The following is a 20,693-nucleotide window of genomic DNA, read 5'->3' on the forward strand; positions in this document are numbered from 1 at the left end:
GGTTGGACTTTTATCAAAATGCACTGGAATACAACTTCCTAGAAAGACATTTTAACTATTGTATTGCTAAAATCTATAATGTAGAGCTTCTGCTCATTGCATTTTCATCAATTGCATGAAATAGACAATAGATAACAAACAGGACTAATATTTTAGTGCAAAAATAGGGCCTAAGTCTTTATCCAAATGCCAAATTTAAAAAAAAGCACACAATTGTTGGCAAAAGTTGTTCATAAGGAATAATTGTAGCAGAATTCAATTTTTTAAAGGAATCAAATCACCTGGCTTTATTTCAAACTGCTCTTTAAAAAAAGACTTTATTCAGGTTATGTATAAGCAATACCTTTCTAATCAAAAATTGAACTGGAAGAAAAACACAAGTTCCTACACAGTGATAATCCACTACGATAAGGATTGTCTGTAATTTTTGTAACATATAAAATCTTTAAAACATAATGTGTAAAACTGCTCCACAGAATTGGGAGGAAACACAAAGGAGCAGTTATTTCCCCCGAAATAAAATGGTAGGACTGGAAACTAAGGATGTTAACAAAAATAATTCAATTCACAGCAAAATCAGAATACTACTAACAAGTGAATCAGCATTAGTGACAAATAAAATTACTTGTTTAGAGAATCCATTAGCAGAGCTGTATTAAAGTGGAATTTTTTGCAAGCTGTCAACTTTAAAAAAAGTTTAGAGTGATTTTCCTGAAGCTTTCAGAGCAGTAAGTGGCCTACGTTGGATTTTCCTGGATACATGGGCTGGAACTCTACTGATGTTCACACCAGCAAGATTCTCCAGTTTTCAGCAGTGCACCCCCGCCTGCAGGATGTCATTATTGGGCATTCCCATTGACAAAGGTGGGAACCAGAGAATCCTGCCGCTAGCACACAATCTGCCACCTCCCGCTGGCAGGTCAGAGAATCTCACCCAAGATGTCTGGATATCTTTTTACATAACATATGAACAGCTTGGCATCAGGGAACATAGTCAGGGATCCACATAAACTTGTCAAATAACTTTAGACATATGAAATATATTTGGAATTTAGGCCTCACCTTAATATAGTCTTCCGAAGAGTACAAATACTTGTCAATTTGTGTCAAACCACCATCCACATCCCAAAGTAGTATCATACCTAATGAAGCAGCAGCACTTAGCATGCCTAGTAACAAAAAAATGAAATGGATCAATTACCCAGCCAGTACATCATGCTTGATATTTTAACAACATTCGGGAGGTACTTACCATGGTCTTTGTTTTTGTATAGCCATTTATTACCATCTTCTGTCAACAGTTTATCTTGTCCAAATGCAGCATTTACAAAACCATTGACAAACGATGAAGCGAGGTTCATACGAGCAGAATCAATCTGGGAGCCAGTGCTACCAAAACCTATAAATTAAAAAACTTCAGTACTTTAATTTCTAAACACAAATTTTTCTTATCGAGCACACAGCAGTACTCTTACACTCCACCACTAATAATACATTAAGTATTTCGTAAAAGGTCCTAATTATTCCAAAGTTTCATCTTTTTATTACATCCATTAAATCTTCTTCCAACTCTAAATGTTGATGTGCCACTGCTCCACACAAGTGAGACCTTCTGGTACCTTGCTCAAATAAATATCTTTCATTTGTAAGTCCATCAGCTGTTGGCTGCCTATTAAACCAAGACAGTATCACAGTACTGTCCTTTCATAATGGCTATACACACATTTTACAGGTTAGAGTGTTTGTTATTTGATGTCACTACTGTAAACCTCTGCCACCATCCTCTTGATGGGTGATTTGGGAGGATGCTGACAGAAAAGGAATTGGCTTCATTAGATTTTCCTTGATACATGGTGCCTGGATATCTTTTCACGTGGCATATCTGCACTTGCAACAGCTTGGCACCAGGGCACATAGCAGGTTGTTAGAGTCAATAGCTTTGGCTATGTGCTGGCAACCGCCTGTAAGTGCTTATGGGGCCAATTTAATGGGTCAGACAACGAGGACGCGACTGCTCAGCATATCATCCATTTGGCATTTTCGGAAAACAGGACAACTTCACTTATTGGCCTCTCATTATTGAGAATGGATATGTTCATGGATCTCTCTCTTTAAACAAGGTATAACCATTTATTTGAAATAGCTTTAAGAGATAATGAGAAAATAGCATTCAAATTCCATTCGATATTACTTCACTACACAGATTTCTATCAAGGCAACACAAAATTACAAAAAAGTTAAAACAAATTTTGTCTCCCAAAGTCAGCCAACACTAAAGAGCTAGAAATGTTGAGACTAATTTCTATTGGTATCACATTGAGAAATGTTAACCTTCACTAACAGAAAAAGACAGTAATGATTATAATAGTCCCACTTCTATACTAATGCAAACTTACGGTTATTTTCCAAATGTGTCTTGTAAATATCCTCTGGTACTTTAGGCTCCATAATGTCCAGCTGGGGAGAAAACAGATATTTCTTGTATCTAATAGTATAACTGAAATTTGTAATAGATTGTGCTTCTCTACATTAATAGGCAAATTTAGATTAACCTCTCCCTGTACCATTTCCTTTATTCTTTGGAAAACTTTCACCTTGCTGTTCCCCATCTCTAACCTCTACAAGTTCTTCAACTCCTAAAAGTTTGGCATCTGATGCATCCTTCCTCTTTTCATTCCACAGCTGGTAACCCTGCCTTCAGTACACAGGATTCATGCTTAATTTTCTCTAAATATCTTTCCAGCTCTGTCCAACATTAAGACTTTTTAAAAAATCCGTCTCTAATATCTAACTTATCAACAAATCCTCCTGCTTTGGATCAGTGATGATTTTTCCTGATGCAGCTGTGAAATGCATTGTAGTACTTAGCTATCTAAAAATCAGGCTGCTGTTTGCATGCATAACAATAGAATGGGGGGATAGCATGGCTGAGCATTGCCAATCAATCAGGCCATGGGCTTAGCACAATGCTTTTCTCAATTTGAAACATCCACAAGCAGCTTCTATAGAGTCATACAGCTCCACAGCATGGAAACAGGCCCTTTGGCCCAACTTGTCCATGCCACCTTTTTAAACCCCGAAGCTAGTCCCAATTGCCTGCATTTGGCCCATATCCCTCTATACCCATCTTATTCATGTAACTGTCTAAACACTTTTTAAAAGATAAAATTATACCTGTCTCTAACATCATCTCTGGCAGCTTGTTCCAGACACTCACCACCCTGAGAAAGAATTGTGCATCTGGACTCTTTTGTATCTCTCCTCTCTCACCTTAAACCTATGTCCTCTAGTTTTAGACTCCTCCAGCTTTGGGAAAAGATATGACTATCTAGTTGATCTGTGCCCCTCATTATTTTATAGACCTCTATAAGATCACCCCTCAGTCTTCTACATTTGAGAGAAAAAGTCCCAGTCTATCCAGCCTCTCCTTATAACTCAAACCATCAAGTCCCGGTAGCACTCACGTAAATCTTTTCGGCACTCTTTCTAGTTTAATAATATCCTTTCTATAATAGGGTGACCAGAACTGCACACAGTATTCCAAGAGTGTATTTAATTGAAGACTGTCAGAGACAGCCAAAATGTGGAGGATAAAGCAGCAGCGTAGAGACAGTAATATAAGTATTGGATTCCAAAAATTATGTCGTAGCTGCAGGTGAGGGCATCACTGAATAATGTATAAGAACATAAGTAGTAGGAGGAGTAGGCCATCTAGCTTGCCCCGCTATTCAATAAGATCATGGCTGATCTGAAGTGGCTCAGTTCCACTTTCCCGCTTTCTCCCCATAACCCTTAATTCCCTTGTCTGCCAAAAACCTATCTACCCGTGTCTTAAATATATTTAGCAAGGTAGCCTCCACCACTTCAACGGGCAGAGAATTCCAGAGATTCACCACCCTTTGAGTGAAGAAGTTCCTCCTCAACTCCGTTCTAAACTGCCCCCCCTTATCTTGAGGCTGTGCCCTCTAGTCCTGTCCTTTGAGCGGGAAGAATCTCTCTACCGCTACCCTATCCATCCCTTTCATTATCTTATACATCTCTAAGATCCCCCCCTCATCCTTCTAAACTCTGAGTACAGACCCAGTCTATTTAGTCTCTCTTCATAGTCCAGCCCCCTCATCTCTGGGATCAGCCTAGTGAACCTCCTCTGCACTCCCTCCAAGGCCAAAACATCCTTGCGCAAGTGCGGCGACCAAAACCACACACAGTACTCCAGCTGCGGCCTCACCAGTGCCCCGTACAGTTGCAGCAAGACCTCCCTGCTTTTATATTCTATCCCCCTCGCTATAAAGGCCAGCATCCCATTCGCCGCCTTGATCACCTGCGGCACCTGCAGACTGGGTTTTTGCGACTCATGCACAAGGACCCCCAGATCCCTCTGCACCGTAGCATGTTGCAGCTTTTCACCCTTTAAATAGTAATCCCTCTTACTATTATTCCTGCCAAAGTGGATAATCTCACACTTGCTAACATTGTAATCCATCTGCCAGGTCCTCGCCCACTCGCTCGGCCTATCTAGATCCCTCTTGCAGACTTTCCACACCCTCCGCACAATTTGCTTTTCCACTTATCTTTGTGTCATCAGCAAATTTTGTCACCCTACACTCAGCCCCCTCCTTCAGATCATCTATATAAATGGTAAATAGCTGAGGCCCCAGCACCGATCCCTGCGGCACTCCACTAGTTACCAACTGCCAATCAGAATAGCACCCATTGATACCAACTCTTTGCCTCCTATAAGACAACCAATCCTCTATCCACGCTAACACCTTACCTCCAACTCCATGCCCCGTAACCTTCTGAAGCAACCTTTTGTGCGGCACCTTGTCAAACGCCTTTTGAAAATCGAGAAATGCTGTCTACTGCACTAGTCACATCCTCATAGAATTCCAAAAAAATTTGTCAAACACGACTTCCCATTAACGAATCCGTGCTGAGTCTGCTCTATCAAACAATTCTTCTCAAGGTGCCTCGCTATTTCATCTTTGATGACGGATTCAAGCATTTTTCCAACAACAGACGTTAAACTAACCGGCCTATAATTCCCTGCCTTTTGCCTGCTACCTTTTTTTAAACGGTGGCGTAACATTAACCGTTTTCCAATCTTCCGGCACTTCCCCAGAATCCAGCGAAGTTTGGTAAATAATCAGTAAGGCATCCACTAACACCTCTGCCATTTCCTTCAGAACCCTGGGATGCATTCCATCCGGTCCTGGGGACTCGTCCACCATCAGTCCCGCTAGTCGATCAAGCACTACCTCTCTAGTGACAGTAATCGCATTCAGGCCCTCAACTCCTACCATCCTTCTATCTTTAATATCCGGCAAACTATTCGCGTCCTCCTCCGCGAAGACCGAGGCAAAAAACTTAAGGTCTCAGCCATTTCCTCAACTCCCACCACTAAATCCCCCTTCTCATCCTTTAAGGGTCCCACATTCACTCTAGCCAGCCTCCTCTTTATATATTTGTAAAAACTCTTACTGTCCTTTTTTATATTTAGTGCTAGTTTAGCTTCATAGTCATTCCTTCCTTTATCAACTTCTTCATCAATCCACTACTTTTAGCCACTCTAAAAGTATCAGCTTTTAATTTAATACTCTCCTTTATCCCTTCTCCCACATTCCTTCTTTACCATCGGAATATATTTCTGCTAAACACCGAGAAAGATCTCCTTAAAGATCCTCCACTGTTCCTCAGCAGTCCTACTGACCAATCTGCTCTCCCAATCTACATTCGCCAATTCCTCTCTCATCCTATGTCCATAAATCCTGCATAAAGAGGAGTTAATTGATGAATCCAATGATTTAAATATAACTGGCTATGGAAGATTGAAAAGATTACAGTAAGAACTCAAACTTAACTATGTTCTAAATCATATTTGGGGAAAATCTTTGGACTGCACAAGTTTGGATTTGAAACAAAAACTTTTCCCATTTTATGTTATTAACATCAGTGGCTGTTCTGCGTGGAAGAGTAAGGTATCTAGCAAAGAAACCCTAATCTAAGAGTGATCCAATTTGTTGTCTTTCAATAAAGAGGCCAAGAACCATTACTTCTCAATTCCAATGTAATATTGTATCCACTGCTTTAGGAGAGTTGATACCGCCCTGGTGGCAATCATATCCCCTCTGCTTACTTCTGCAACATTCAAGACAAATAGATTGAAGGACAAATAAGGCTGATCTGGTACATGCAGGTTATGCAGGATATTCTCAAAACAAACTTGAGCTCGGAAGAACACATTCAAATTTGTTTTGAGACAATCTTGGACATTGGTTTTTGAAAGCCACAACATTCACTGCCACTCAATATTTGTACTTTGTTTTGTATAGCTCTATGGCTGTCTAGCACTAACTGGCATAAAAACACTGGAAATATTCAGCAGGTCACGTGGCATCCTTTGAAGAGAAACAAAGTTAATGTTGATGGCTTTTAATTAGAACTGGAAGAAGTTAGAGATGAAGTATAGACTCAGGAAAAGGAGAGAGAGAAAAGAACAAAAGGGGAAGGTCTGGCCAACGTGTTAAGCAATTCCAGAATTTTCTGCTTTTATTTTACATTATACGCATTTGCAGCTTTTTCCTTTCCTTTGGGTGTAGGGGCAGCGCAAATGGGAATAGCAGAATCATAACTGAAAGCTGTCCAGAACAGGGGCAGAGATTGTGATCTGAAGTTGTTCAAACACTGAATCAGGAGTTCCATACAGTGTCTAACTAAATGATGAGGTGTTGCTCCTCAAGAGTATGTGGAGCTTCATCAGAATAGCACATGGGTCCAAATGGGAGAGGGCAGGGAATTAAAATGACAGGTGACCAGAAGATTGGGGTCAGACTCACAGACTGAATGGAGCTGTTCCACAAAGTAGCCAGGTAATTTATTTGGTGTCACCAGTGTAAAGAAAACTTCATAGGGGTGGGCAATACATCCTGGCTTAGCCAGTTACACCCATACCCTGAAAATGAAAGCAGCAGCAAATACAGCAATATGTAATTGAAAGAAACACATGTACATCTCCAGATGTACAGGACATGTTGTTTGAGGGGAGGGTTGTTTGGGGTAATTTAAGACTGCATCAAGGGAGGAGGAAAGATATGTCTGGATGTGGCATCACACTAGAGGTGACAGAAATGACAGTATGACCTGTTGAACATGGAGGCTAGCGAGGTGGAAGTTACGGACAAGAGGAACTCCATCATGGCTCTGGGAGAAGGCATCGGGTGAAAACCAAATTGTAGGAAATGGGATGGACCTGGTTCGAGGCAGTGTCAAACATGATGGAGGGAACTCCTGGTTGGGGAATTTTTCTACAGAACAGGATGGGAGGAAGTGCAGTCAAAGCTGCTTTTGTTTATACTTGGTATGTTCGATAGCCCAGATCCAGAAATGTAGACAGAGAAGTCAAGGAAAGAAACAGCATCAAACTGAAACTGTAACTCCATGTTTGTCTCTCTACAGATGCTGTCTGATCGGAGTATTTCCAACACTTTCTATTATTATTTCAGATTTCCTGCACTCTCCGTGTTTTATTTTTGTATTGGAGCCAAACGGCATCTGGTTTGCTTCTCAACATCAGCTATATGATGTTGAGACATCTGATCTTAACAAGGTTACTAGTTCAGTGCAAGAGTGATAATTCCTTGGAGGACCTTTGCAATCTTTCCTTTTTATACACAATTACTGTTGACATTCTTTTGCTGCCAAATGGTGCTAGCAAGATCCAAGTAAATGTTATCTGGATATCATCAGTCAATGCTGGCATATTGCAGCACTGAAGTCTTTGGCACTACATGGCACAAATGATCTTTATTACAGACTGTTAAAGATAATTGCATTTCAGCGACGTTATTCAGTCAACTTCAGAAGTCTGATTTCTCTGTTCAAAGTGCCTAAAGTTTGGCCGTAAAAGGACTTGCCAGTCAATTTTCCCTCCAATTAAGGAAAGCTAGCATTTATCCGTTAGCATCCCTGGCTGCCAGTACAATTACATAATGACCAGAATACCCTGTCAATCATCTCACTGCTGTTTTCCTGTCTCTTTAAAATACTTTCTCACTTTATCAAAATAACTCTGATCTCAGCAGCCATCACTAGCTCCCACACAGTTGGTTTGACCTCAATAAAACAGTAAATATAAAATGCTTCTGAAAGTGTTTTTCATCAGTCTGTAGAATCCATATTGAACAAATATTTTCCATAATCCAACCAAATATTTCACATTTAAGTTCAAAATAGCGTTATTTGGAAGCACTGCAGAATAATCTTCCTTTTGTCTACAGCAAACTTCAAATAGTTGCATTTGTTAAACTGTGCCTTACCTCTCTTGCAAGGGCCAAGAAGTTGCTGTTCAATTGAACATTTGACATTATCTCTGTCAGATCTTCATAGTCCTCCACATCCTCATTTAGTTCCAAGAATACACCATGGCGACCCAACATAAATGCTACCTGCTTCTGAATAACACTGTAAATCAAGTAATATTAATGAACAATGATCACAACAAACAAGTGTTTATTGTAGCTTTGTATCACTACTTGATTAGCATTAGAAAATGCGTTCTATAGTTCCACAGGCTCAACTGCCCCATAGGGCCTCACACGGTTGCAAATGCTCAAAGTACATACTGTTCATAGGCTACACCATATCAACCATTCAAGCCCAAACCTATTTTCATTTTGTCTGCATATAATCGGAGTGACTAGCTTATCAAGGATGCCTAAATCTTAATATGGAGAGGCAGTGGCATAGTGGTAGTCACTGGACTAGTGATCCAGAGATGCAGGGTTCAAATCCCATCACAGCAGGTGTTGAAATTTAAATTCAATATAAATCTGTAATTAAATATCTAATGATGACCATGAAACCATTGTTGATTTTCATAAAAATGTTACTAATGTGCTTTAGGGAAGGAAATGGACCATCCTTACCTGGTCTGGCTTACGTGTGACTCCAGACCCACACCAATGCAGTTGACTCTAAAATGCCATCCAAAATGCCCTAGCAAATCACTCATTGAATCAAACTGCTGGAAGAAGTTAATAAGGAAATGAAACCAAAGTTAAAGTTCATTTATTAGTGTCACAAGTAGGCTTACATTAACACTGCAATGTAGTTACTATGAAAAGCCCCTAGTTGCCACACTCTGGTGCTGGTTCGGCTACACCGAGGGAGAATTTAGCATGGCTCAATCCACCTAATCTGCACATCTTTGGACTGTGGAAGAAAACTGGAACACCTGAAGGAAACCCATGCAGACACAGGGAAAACATGCAGACTCCGCACAGTGACCAGACGGACCACCTGGCATCAGCTTAGGCATGATGTGGGAATGCTGGCGTTGGACTGGCGTAAACACAGTAAAAAGTCTGACAACACCAGGTTTTAGTCCAACCGATTTATTTGATAATACTCACAAGCTTTCGGGGTTAGTCCCTTCGTCAGGTGAATGGAGTGTTCTGGCCTCAGACAGAGCATATAAAGCACAGACAGTTTAGAGATTACTGATTAAAATGCGAATCCTTACACCTAACCTGCTGTTCAAGACCTGAAGTGGCTGACAACGTGAGTGGAAGGAGCACTGATCACAGGTTACAGAGATGTGTATTGTCTCCAGACAGTACAGTAAGTGAGGTTTTGCAAACCCAGGCAAGTCACGGGGGTTACAGATAGTGTGACATGAACCCAAGATCCCTGTTGAGACCGTCCTCATGCGTGCGGAACTTGGCTATCAGTCTCTGTTCAGCGACTCTGCGCTGTCGTGTGTCGTGAAGGCCGCCTTGGAGAATGCTTACCCGAAGGTCAGAGGCTGAATGCCCGTGACCACTGAAGTGTTCGCCAACAGGAAGGGAACAGTCTTGCCTGCTGATTGTCGAGCGATGTTCATTCATCCGTTGTCGTAGCGTCTGCATGGTCTCCCCAATGTACCACGCTTCGGGACATCCTTTCTTGCAACGTATCAGGTAGACAATATTGTCCGAGTTGCAAGAGTATTTACCATGTACCTGGTGGATGGTATTCTCACGTGTGATGATGGTATCCATGTCGATGATCCAGCATGTCTTGCAGAGGTTGCTGTGGCAGGGTTGTGTGGAATTGTGGTCACTGTTCTCCTGAAGACTGGGAATTTTACAACTCATCCGCTTTATCCTGGACCACAATGTCTTCACCTTCAACAACCAGTTTTTCATCCAGACACATGGAACAGCCATGGGGACCAAATTTGCACCTCAATATGCTAACATCTTCATGCACAGGTTCGAACAAGACTTCTTCACTGCACAGAATCTTCAACCAATGCTATAAACTTGATACATCGATGACATTTTCTTCCTTTGGCCTCATGGTGAAGAATCACTGAAACAACTGTATGATGATATCAACAAATTCCACCCCACCATCAGACTCACCATGGACTATTCCCCAGAATCAGCTGCATTCTTGGACACACGCATCTCCATTAAGGACGGTCACCTCAGCACCTCACTGTACCGCAAGCCCACAATCTCACAATGCTCCACTTCTCCAGTTTCCACCCTAAACATGTTAAAGAAGCCATTCCCTATGGGCAAGCCCTCCGTATACACAGGATTTACTCAGATGAGGAGGATCATGACAGACACCTCCAGACCCTGAAAGATGCCCTCATAAGAACAGGATATGGTGCTCGACTCACAGATCGACAGTTCTGATGCGCCACAGCGAAAAACCGCACGGATCTCCTCAGAAGGCAAACACGGGACAGTGGACAGAGTACCCTTTGTCGTCCAGTACTTCCCCGGAGCGGAGAAGCTACGACATCTTCTCCGGAGTCTTCAACATATCATTGACGAAGACGAACATCTCGCCAGGGCTATCCCCACACCCCCACTTCTTGCCTTCAGACAACCACACAACCTCAAACAGACCATTGTTCGCAGCAAACTACCCAGTCTTCAGGAGAACAGTGACCACAATTCCACACAACCCTGCCACAGCAACCTCTGCAAGACATGCTGGATCATCGACATGGATACCATCATCACACGTGAGAATATCATCCACCAGGTACGTGGTAAATACTCTTGCAACTCGGCCAACATTGTCTACCTGATACGTTGCAAGAAAGGATGTCCCGAAGCATGGTACATTGGGGAGACCATGCAGACGCTACGACAACGGATGAATGAACATCGCTCGACAATCAGCAGGCAAGACTGTTCCCTTCCTGTTGGCGAACACTTCAGTGGTCACGGGCATTCAGCCTCTGACCTTCGGGTAAGCATTCTCCAAGGCGGCCTTCACGACACACGACAGCGCAGAGTCGCTGAACAGAGACTGATAGCCAAGTTCCGCACGCATGAGGACGGTCTCAACAGGGATCTTGGGTTCATGTCGCACTATCTGTAACCCTCGTGACTTGCCTGGGTTTGCAAAACCTCACTTACTGTACTGTCTGGAGACAATACACATCTCTGTAACCTGTGATCAGTGCTCCTTCCACTCACACTGTCAGCCACTTCAGGTCTTGAACAGCAGGTTAGGTGTAAGGATTCGCATTTTAATCAGTAATCTCTAAACTGTCTGTGCTTTATATGCTCTGAGGCCAGAACTCTCCATTCACCTGACGAAGAGGCAGTCCCCTCGAAAGCTTGTGAGCATCAGCTTAGGCACCAGAAACGACAGTGGCAGACCAGTCTATCTTGCAAGTTCTCTCCACAATCTGGGGGTTTGTACCACAATCATGACAGCTGTCTCACAGATCACTGTGAGGGAAAGCCACTACCAAACAGCACACACTATTGTACTGAAACGTGAGTCTTGAACCCATAACCTTCTGATTTAAATGAGAGCACTATCATTTAACTCATGCTGGTAATATTGAGTAATTACTGCACTTTTACCAATGTATCCTTTTTGGCACTTTTAATAATTGGATAAAAAATTAGAATGGAAAAGTTGAACAGTAAGAAATGTATTAAGGTGACTGCAAGCACAGCATGAACAAGTCTTGTCTCAAGTTTTCACTTGCATCACAGTACTAACTACTGCTATAACCAGGTAGATTGAATTCCATCAGTAAGTGTGCAAAGAAAATGGTTTAATCAGTTAAGCAGGAGGAAGCAATAAATTGGTTAACTACTGCAGAAGTTAGCACAGTTACTATAATCATAGCTTAGGATACGTTTCTTGTGCCATTAAAGGACACTTATAAAAGGAATAAATATCATTAACTTAAACTTCTGCGTAATAACATGCAGTATATAATTAGGATCTTTTTTGTTCCACGCAGGTTTCTGTACCCTTCTTAAATTTGCCACTTTGAGAAAAATATTTTCTCTGTCAATCCACTCCAAATGTCCTGAGTAAAATTGTACAGCAATAAGCAGTACAGATCAGAGGAATCTAGGTCACATTTTCAATCTGTGCTGTCAGCCAATTTCAGCTGAAATAATAGTTTGGATTCTACAACTGATTGCATGACAGAATGAACAAGGGAAAGGTACTTGAATACAAACAAGCACAGAACTATGGTTCAGCAAAAATCAGTACTTTAGAAAAGAAAAGGAAAACAAATGAATTTGGTGGACTAATAAACAATAGTAGTGTATTAGAAATGCATTTTTCTAGTTTTTAAGGCAACTCTTTCCACTACAGACTTTACACGAAACATTTTAACAATTAATCAAATACATATTGATTTGAAATTATTACATACACATCTTTACAGGAAGTAAAAATATCTTCAACTAGTTCCATGTCATTTAACATCAGAGCAAGGCGCAGAGCCTCAGGGAAGCGATTGAATTTCCGGAAAATACTAAGAGCACATCGAAGTAAAGCAGAATTTTCTGGTTCAGGAACATAACTGACACAGCTGAAAAAGAAAATTAAAAAAAATCACTTGAAGCACAATATACAAAATAACGCACCATAAAATTTAAATAATATTCGATCACAGTTAAGGTCTGCATTTTATCAAGCCAACTCATTCAATAAAAAGAATATCTTACAAATTGCAAGACTTGCAGTAAAAAATTTCCAGTAAATTCTAATCAGAAACAAAATGTGTCTAATGTAGAAAACAAATAATGATGGTATGTAATACAATGAATTATGACAAAAAATTGAATCGGTAGAATCTAAAGATAAGGTTCACAATCTTTACTAGATTGTAAAGAGGTTTAGTAATGCAACTTTTACTACAACTTTTCCTCAGACAGCAAATTTCTACTCAGCCACTCGAACAAGAGCTGGGCATGCACATGAAGCTGATTTTGTTTAAAATCATAAAGGAGGCAAATAAAACTTGATTTTCTAATTCAACACAAACACATACTATACTCAGCAAGCCATGACGAAGTGCAAACCTCAAGTGAAATGGAACAAGCAGGCTGGGTCTGATCAGACGAGAATCTGATAGCAATTAGTCCCCAATTTTAAATCACATATTTGATCTATATTGTTTGATTGATATTAAAGTCAAGGAACCAATCGTAAAGGAATCTGGGAAGCAAAGAAGTTAACTTATTTGGCATGGGAATTTTTCACAACAGGTCGAGAGGCAGGAAGGTGCACTGGTAAGGGATTGCAGCGTTTCCATGGGCTGAATGGCATAATTGCTGTGACAATTGATGTAGAGTTTCCATTACAAACCTGAACATAGAAATTTATAATGTAAAGATTAACAGGAAGATCATAAGAATTAAGATAAGCTACTTAAATGAAAATATTATACAGATAATGATGGGATAAAGTTATTCAAACGCCTTTTTGAGTCAGCTAGGAGATTTTTCACCTTTCTAACAGAGGCAAAAGGCAGTCAAAAGTTGAAACTGTATTACACATTGAACAAACTCAAGATGTACTTAAAGCTATACACAAAGTTAATTTCCAACTAATATTATAATTCATGTTACAAAAGCTGCAGAAAGATGCTTCACACACCTTGTTAAATATAAGCAGACTTTAGAATACGCATTTTCGTCAATATAATCTTCCAGCATATTGAGATGTTCAATCTCCATGAGAAGATCACATGCCTCATGCTCAGCATTGTGAGCCATATTATACGGAACTACCTCTTTTACCAAGGTGAGTAGTATTTCATGCTGAGCTTTATCATTCTCATCTACCTCCTGCCATTCTTTCGCAACCTCACCTGCCAGATGCCTGGAAAAGAAAATAATGTTAAGATTTCAAAAACTTAAGAAACCACCTGTCTGCAGTCAGCTGTCACAACAATCATAAATCCTGAAAAAAATTAATTAGAACACATAGAATAGACATTTTCACTTATGAAAAGTACTCTCATCAGATCTGAGTGCTAAATGACATGCACAGCCATTCAGATTTAACTATCACTTGTGCTTCACCTGGACAAGTTTGTTATTTGCTCCATCTCTTATAAAGCCCCAGGAGACATCATGCCTTTGGGCTGGATAATCCCCTCGTGATGGGCATAAATGCTGGTCTAGCTGGTGATGTCCACATTGCGTAAATTAATTTTTAAGAATCAGATATTTACATCAATAGCTTCAACTGAATTAATGCTAACTGTCAGGAATAGATATGGATATAAAAAAACAAAAAAGATAAAGACAGAAGTGTTGAAGAAGCTAAATATAAAGGTAGCAATACAAGGATCGAACTCAATACTATTGACGAGTAAGTTTGCTCTGGTTCCTAGAATTTTCTTTTTTGTTATATAATTTCAGATGTATGAAAGACTGATAGTTCATGGTGGCCTGCCTCTTCCCTTGCCCCACACCTGCAGAGATATGTCCCTCAAATTATACATAACCAATCAACTCTTTCTAACAAAGATAGATGTCTATAGTCCTTTGTAGGCTATGACTTTTGTATCTGCAATCTGAATATTGACCCCCTGTTTTATCCTCTATATGCAAAACACTTCAAATATTTTAGATATTTAATTTCCCTTACTATCTTAAAATAGTTATTTATATAGCATGCTATCACAGCCCTTAAATATTCCAAAGCTTTGAAATGAATTAGCTCAAAACAAGGTCACAGATTTTATACAAGGCAAATATCACAACTATTCTGCAAACCAACAACAATAAATTGAGTAACCAGTTAAACTTTATTTAAAGACTGATGTTGGTAGAAATTTGTAATCAGTAAACAAAGCACCTTTTTCCTATCAAGGGCAATTTTATACTAAGGAAATTTATCATAGGTTACATTATTAGTAGACAGCTTACGTTTCCTTTTAAATTCTATCAGGCTTGTTCCAACATTATTGGACTGGTTGTATAGGTTTAAAGTAAATTGGCATTTCTACCTTAACATAGCCAGGTTCGTGCAAAACATAATCTAGAATACCACCATATGGAATTGAGTCACCTGGCCCAGTTCGTTTGTGCCTGCGTTTTTCATGAGCCACCTTGTTTGCTTCAACTTTCCTATCAACCTAATATCTTAATATTCCACTTTTCCCAAGTAACTATGTAAACACCTTTCATAATTTATGCCCTATGGCAAACAATTTCACACAATAACCTCAACATGAAAAATATAATAAAATAATGAACGAGAGTTTTTTTGTTAAAACACACCTGACATATTCATGCCCCCATGAAGCCAGTTCTTCCTGAGATCCTTGAAGCCTATATTTCAGACATTCCCGGTCTCCGCTCATTGTCATGGCTAAGACTGACACAATGTCAGCACAAAACCTCTGTAAGAAAAAGATTACTTCTTCTTTAATGAACATTCTCACTTTTCCTTATAATTCAATTAAACTGGCTCCTTGAATGAGGCAGTTGATTCTTGTGTTAAGTTTTGTCAACTTACAGAACAGGTGCAGCTCTGCATTGAATAGGTGCCATTTGAGCCTCTCTCCCGTAGCTCAGCTGGTGAAAATAGTTATCAGTTCAAATATACAGTTCAGAAACTCTTAGGATAAATATTGTTTCAGACAATGATTAAATTTCACCTGGTATAAGAATATAGGCATTTGAAGACTAAAATTGTCAGGTTGTTTAGCTCTGATCCAGCTACTCCATAAATATATCAATATGACTAGAGTCCGACTCCTGTACCATGACATGTCCACTGTCAAGCAGGCTAACATCAATGGCTAGATTTTAATTAAGTGGAATTCTATGTATCTAAATACCAAATTACAATCAGTGTCTGTGAAATTATATCAGGTAGGACATGTACACCTTGAGAACGGGACAGAGAGATGAGTAGAGGGTTGGAGAGCAGAGGGGAAAGAAAAAGATCTTCAGAATATTAAAAATTCACCAGTAAACTAATGGGATTTTGTACTATTTCAAATCTTCTATTACGGAAAAGAACATTTAAGTTGACCATAAAATCCACAAGAAGTGTTTCTATGCAAGTACTTTAATCACACTTCTGTAGTGCTCCGTAATAAGATATTTAAATAAAGAGCAAAGTCACAACTAAGAACTTTAAATCTAAAGGTCAGCAATGTTTTAGTATATTAGTGAAGCTTGCTTGTCATTGCTCAGCAAGTATGTGTGCGCTATTTTATAGCAAAACAGGAATACAATGTACTATCCTGCAACTGTGTTTATTAAAGCCACTTGCCCTTTTGTTGTAAGTGAAGATGCATTGAGAGAAGTACGATATTTAATTGCCATTTTGTCAAGTACTATGAAGTTTGGAACAATTTTATGCTGCAGTTCAAAAATACAGTTCAGAAACATCCAGCATTTAAATGCTGTTTGTAAGTATAAAAATCTATTTTGAAACACATTGTATACAAATAATGACCCATTGGGTCGTCATGGCGAATCTCAATGTGTTACAAATACATTTTTCTACGAGGCGAAGTCATAGACTGGGATATAATTTACAACACAAAAACAAGCCAATTGGCCCAACTCAGTACACACAGCTCCAAAGCCCACAAGGTCATTATTTTTCTCATCGTGTCTGTGTTTGCAAGGCAAACTCATTCCATTACCCAGCTCTCTCCCCATTGCCTTGAAACTTCCTCCGCTTCAAAGAGTTATCCACTTTTACCTTAAAAAATATGCAAGGCCCCTTAACTCAACTTCTACCCTATAATCTTACATGATACAACCGTCTTTTATGCCAATAATTTCTTATAACCTCTTTTACTTTCTCCACGACTGCTTTAAGTTGATGATTCACTGCCAGAAGGCATTGTCTTTTCTTGCGTCAAAATTCTTCATAATTTCATGAACCTGTTAAATCTCCTGCACTCAATGGAAATAATCAGTTTCAAAGATCTCCTTCTAACAACTTCCTGGCCTCAGCTTTGTGCCCCCTCTCTGGCTTTCCAAAATGGGACACCCAAAATCACAGATGCTATTCCAACTTGCCTAACTGATATCTAGCATGACTTGATCAGTATAAAATTTAAATCAGATTTTAGAAGTTATTTCATTTACATGTACAGAAATTTAGAAATGTGCATTATTTCAGCTTACAGGGTTCAACATTTTAACGTCTTTTCCTGACAATAAAAGTTCTACAGTACCTAGCTTCAGCTTCTAAAGTAAAGTTTATTTATTAGTTATGAGCAAGTCTTACATTTACGCTACAATGAAGTTACTGTGAAATTCCCCTAGTTGTCACACTACGGCACCTGTTCAAGTCAATGCACTAAACGTTTACTGGTTGTTGTGGGAAAATAAGATTTGCTTTAAGTTGTTTCCCTTAAAGTTGCACTTTTCAGAAATGTGACAATGTTAGGTGAGGAATTATCACATCTTAAATTACCCATTTTTAAAATCCAAATTTCTATTGGCCTTTCCTATTTGCATTTTCACATTATGTAATAGATCCCGTGGCTGTTGCTGTTCATCCACTCACATCTGCTACTTGCCTGCTCATTTAACTAACTGCTGCATACCACGCTGAAGTCTTTCATAGATCTTGTGTTTACTGACCTTTTACCTTACTTCATACCCAAGTCTATTGCACCAATATCAACTTCAAAAACCCAATTCTTTCAATTCTTCTCTTTCGAGGAACATCCTAACTGCTTCCTATTCATCAACTAACCCACTATCCACGTTACTGCATTTCTTATGGCATGTACATGAATTCTCTATTAAAGTCTTTTATGAGACAGTTCCTTCTGAAAATCCATAACCACTATTTGTGTTCTCTTCATCTATGCAATCAGTTTCGCTTTCCAAAATGCTTATTTGCCTTTAACAAATCATACTGACTTTCCTCAAATAACCCATGCATTTCTAGAAGCTTATAATGTTACTTTCAACTACAGATTCAAAATAAAAACAGAAAAAACTGCTGGAAATGCTAAGGTCTGGCAGCCCCTGGAAAGAGAGACAGTTAATATTTCAGGTCTGTTGCCTTTCATCTGAGACATTAACTCTGGTTTCACTCTCAATAAATGCTGTAACACTTGGAGTATTTCCAGCATTTTCTTTTATTTCAGATCTCCAGCATCTGCGATATTTTGCTTTTGTACTTCTCTACATTAAGTTTTTCACAACTGACAAAGCTGTTCTTCCATTACCTGGTTTCCACAACACTCCCTCAAGAAATATTGATACATTGACTATCTACACTAGAGTTCCTTGCACTTTACATGTGCAAGGATGAACAAACATGGGCATTGCTTTTATTTCTCCTAACTTGCCTTAACAGTCTATGATGGGTGTCTGTCCTATGGGTGTACTTCATAAACTATCAAGTGCTTGTCAGTTTGAATTCTAGGTTACAGTCTGATTGATTTTTAAAAGTTAATGGTAACATTTGTTAGACGTGAATACAAAGAATGAATAGCTGAGAATTTAGACATGGAATTTAAATTCATTTTGAAAATTAGATAAACATTAATTTAATTATTCCTAAACTTTTTAATGTGAAATATTGAAAACCAAGCTGACAATGTTACATCTGAGCTATTAATCATTATAGCTGCTGACAGACCTGTTGCGTTTTTGTAAAAATTTCAAGTTGTGCTGTTGTGTATTCCTAGTTCTTGAAATAATAGGGAAAGCATTTCCAAGGTATATGAGAAATTGGGAGGAATAGATTGCATGACCTGACCTGTTGCCATCAATCAGATCAGTATTTGGCACAAAGATCCTTCAAAACCAGAAAGTGCTGAACCAGCAGAATTATTTGTGGCTCCTGCAATCAGATTGTCTTTGAATGGTTAACTGGCCCACAGCACAGAGAACAGGTTAGAGGAATTCACTTATTCTTCAGATTGAAGAATCAGGAAATCACCATGATGCATAAATCTCACAGGTGATCATTACAAATACAAGACATATCTTCCATCATTAAAGCAGTTTTGAAAACCACACCACCTAAAAAATGTCCAGCAATACTATTATAGTTCTCAGAAGATTAAGTTATGCCTTGAAAATAATAGTATTTTATACTCAAATTTGAAAATGATTACTTCATTTACATTCACAGACATTTGGACTACATCCCAGGAGGTCCAAAGGAGATAGCTGTGGAGATTGTGGAGACATTGGTGGTGGTCTTTCAGCAATCACTGGAGTCAGGGAAGGTCCCAAAGGACAGGAAAAGGCTAATGTAATACCCCTGCTTAAGGGAGGTAGGCAGAAGGTAGGAAATTATAGGCCAGTTAGCCTGACCTCAGTAGTGGGCAAGATCTTGGGAGTCCATTATTTAGGATGAAATTGCAGAGTACTTGGAAATGCATGGTAAAGGGAAGCTGAGTAAGCATGGCTTCATCAAAGGGAGGTCATGTGTGACAAATCTGTTAGAATTCTTTCAGAAGATAACAAAGTTAGATAAAGGAGAGCCAGTGGACATGATTTATTTGGATTTCCAGAACACCTTTGACAGGGTACCTTACAGGAAGCAGCTAAATAAGCTAACAGGCAATGATGTTAGAGGCAAGATACTGGCATGGATAGATTAGCTGACAGACAGAAGATGGGGATTAGGGGATCCTTTTCAGGATGGCAACTGGTGACCAATGGTATTCTACAGGGGTTAGTGTTGGGACCACAATTTTTCACTATATATATTAATGATCTGAAAGATAGAACTGAGGGCATGGTTGCTAAATTTGCGGATGATACAAAGATGTGTAGAGGAAGTGGGGAGGTTACAGAATGATTTGGACAGGCTAGAAGAGTGGGCAAAGAAGTGGCAGATGGAATACAATGTGGGAAAGTGTGAGGTTATGCAGTTTGGTCGGAAGAATAGAGGAATAGACTATTTTCTGGATGTGGAAAGGCTTTGGAAATCTGAAGCACAGAAGGACTTGGGAGTCCTGGTTCAGGATTCTAAGGTTAAACATTCAGGTTAAGTTCGCAGTTAGGAAGGCAAATTCAGTGTTAGAGTCAATTTCTAGAGGGTTAGAATACAAGAGCAGGGATGTACTGCTGAGGCTGCATAAGGCTCTGGTCAGACCTCATTTACAATATTGGGAGTAGTCTTGAGCCCCATACCCAAGGAAGGACTTGCTGGCCTTGGAAGGGGTCCAAAGGAGGTTCACAAGAATGAGCCCAAGAATGGAGAGTCTGTCATACAAAGAGCAGTTGAGGAGACTTGGCCTATACTCCATGGAGTTTAGAAGAATGAGGAGTATCTAATTAAAAAACTTACAGAATACTGAGGGGCCTAGATAGAGTGGACATGGAGAGGATATTTCCACTACTGACAGCGACTACAACCCGAGGGCACAACCTCAGAGTGAAGGGACACTCCTTTGAAACTGAGATGAGGAGAAATTT

General features: G+C 39.5%; 1 protein-coding gene across 1 annotated transcript in view; it reads right to left on the reverse strand.

Annotated features, from left to right (window-relative positions):
- psmd2 (proteasome 26S subunit ubiquitin receptor, non-ATPase 2) overlaps positions 1-20,693 on the reverse strand; it is a 45,031-nt gene that overhangs the window by 16,604 nt on the left and 7,734 nt on the right. The window contains exons 4-10 of the mRNA XM_080185708.1: positions 15,555-15,676; positions 13,921-14,145; positions 12,692-12,850; positions 8,316-8,460; positions 2,397-2,457; positions 1,253-1,399; positions 1,063-1,169 (exon numbers count right to left, since the gene is read on the reverse strand). Coding sequence (XP_080041834.1) covers positions 1,063-1,169; positions 1,253-1,399; positions 2,397-2,457; positions 8,316-8,460; positions 12,692-12,850; positions 13,921-14,145; positions 15,555-15,676 — 966 coding nt within the window. The remainder of the gene's footprint in view (positions 1-1,062; positions 1,170-1,252; positions 1,400-2,396; positions 2,458-8,315; positions 8,461-12,691; positions 12,851-13,920; positions 14,146-15,554; positions 15,677-20,693) is intronic.

Source organism: Carcharhinus amblyrhynchos, chromosome 3, assembly GCF_965287045.1.
Source record: "Carcharhinus amblyrhynchos chromosome 3, sCarAmb.v2.hapA, whole genome shotgun sequence".
In the NCBI taxonomy this organism is placed as follows: domain Eukaryota; kingdom Metazoa; phylum Chordata; class Chondrichthyes; order Carcharhiniformes; family Carcharhinidae; genus Carcharhinus; species Carcharhinus amblyrhynchos.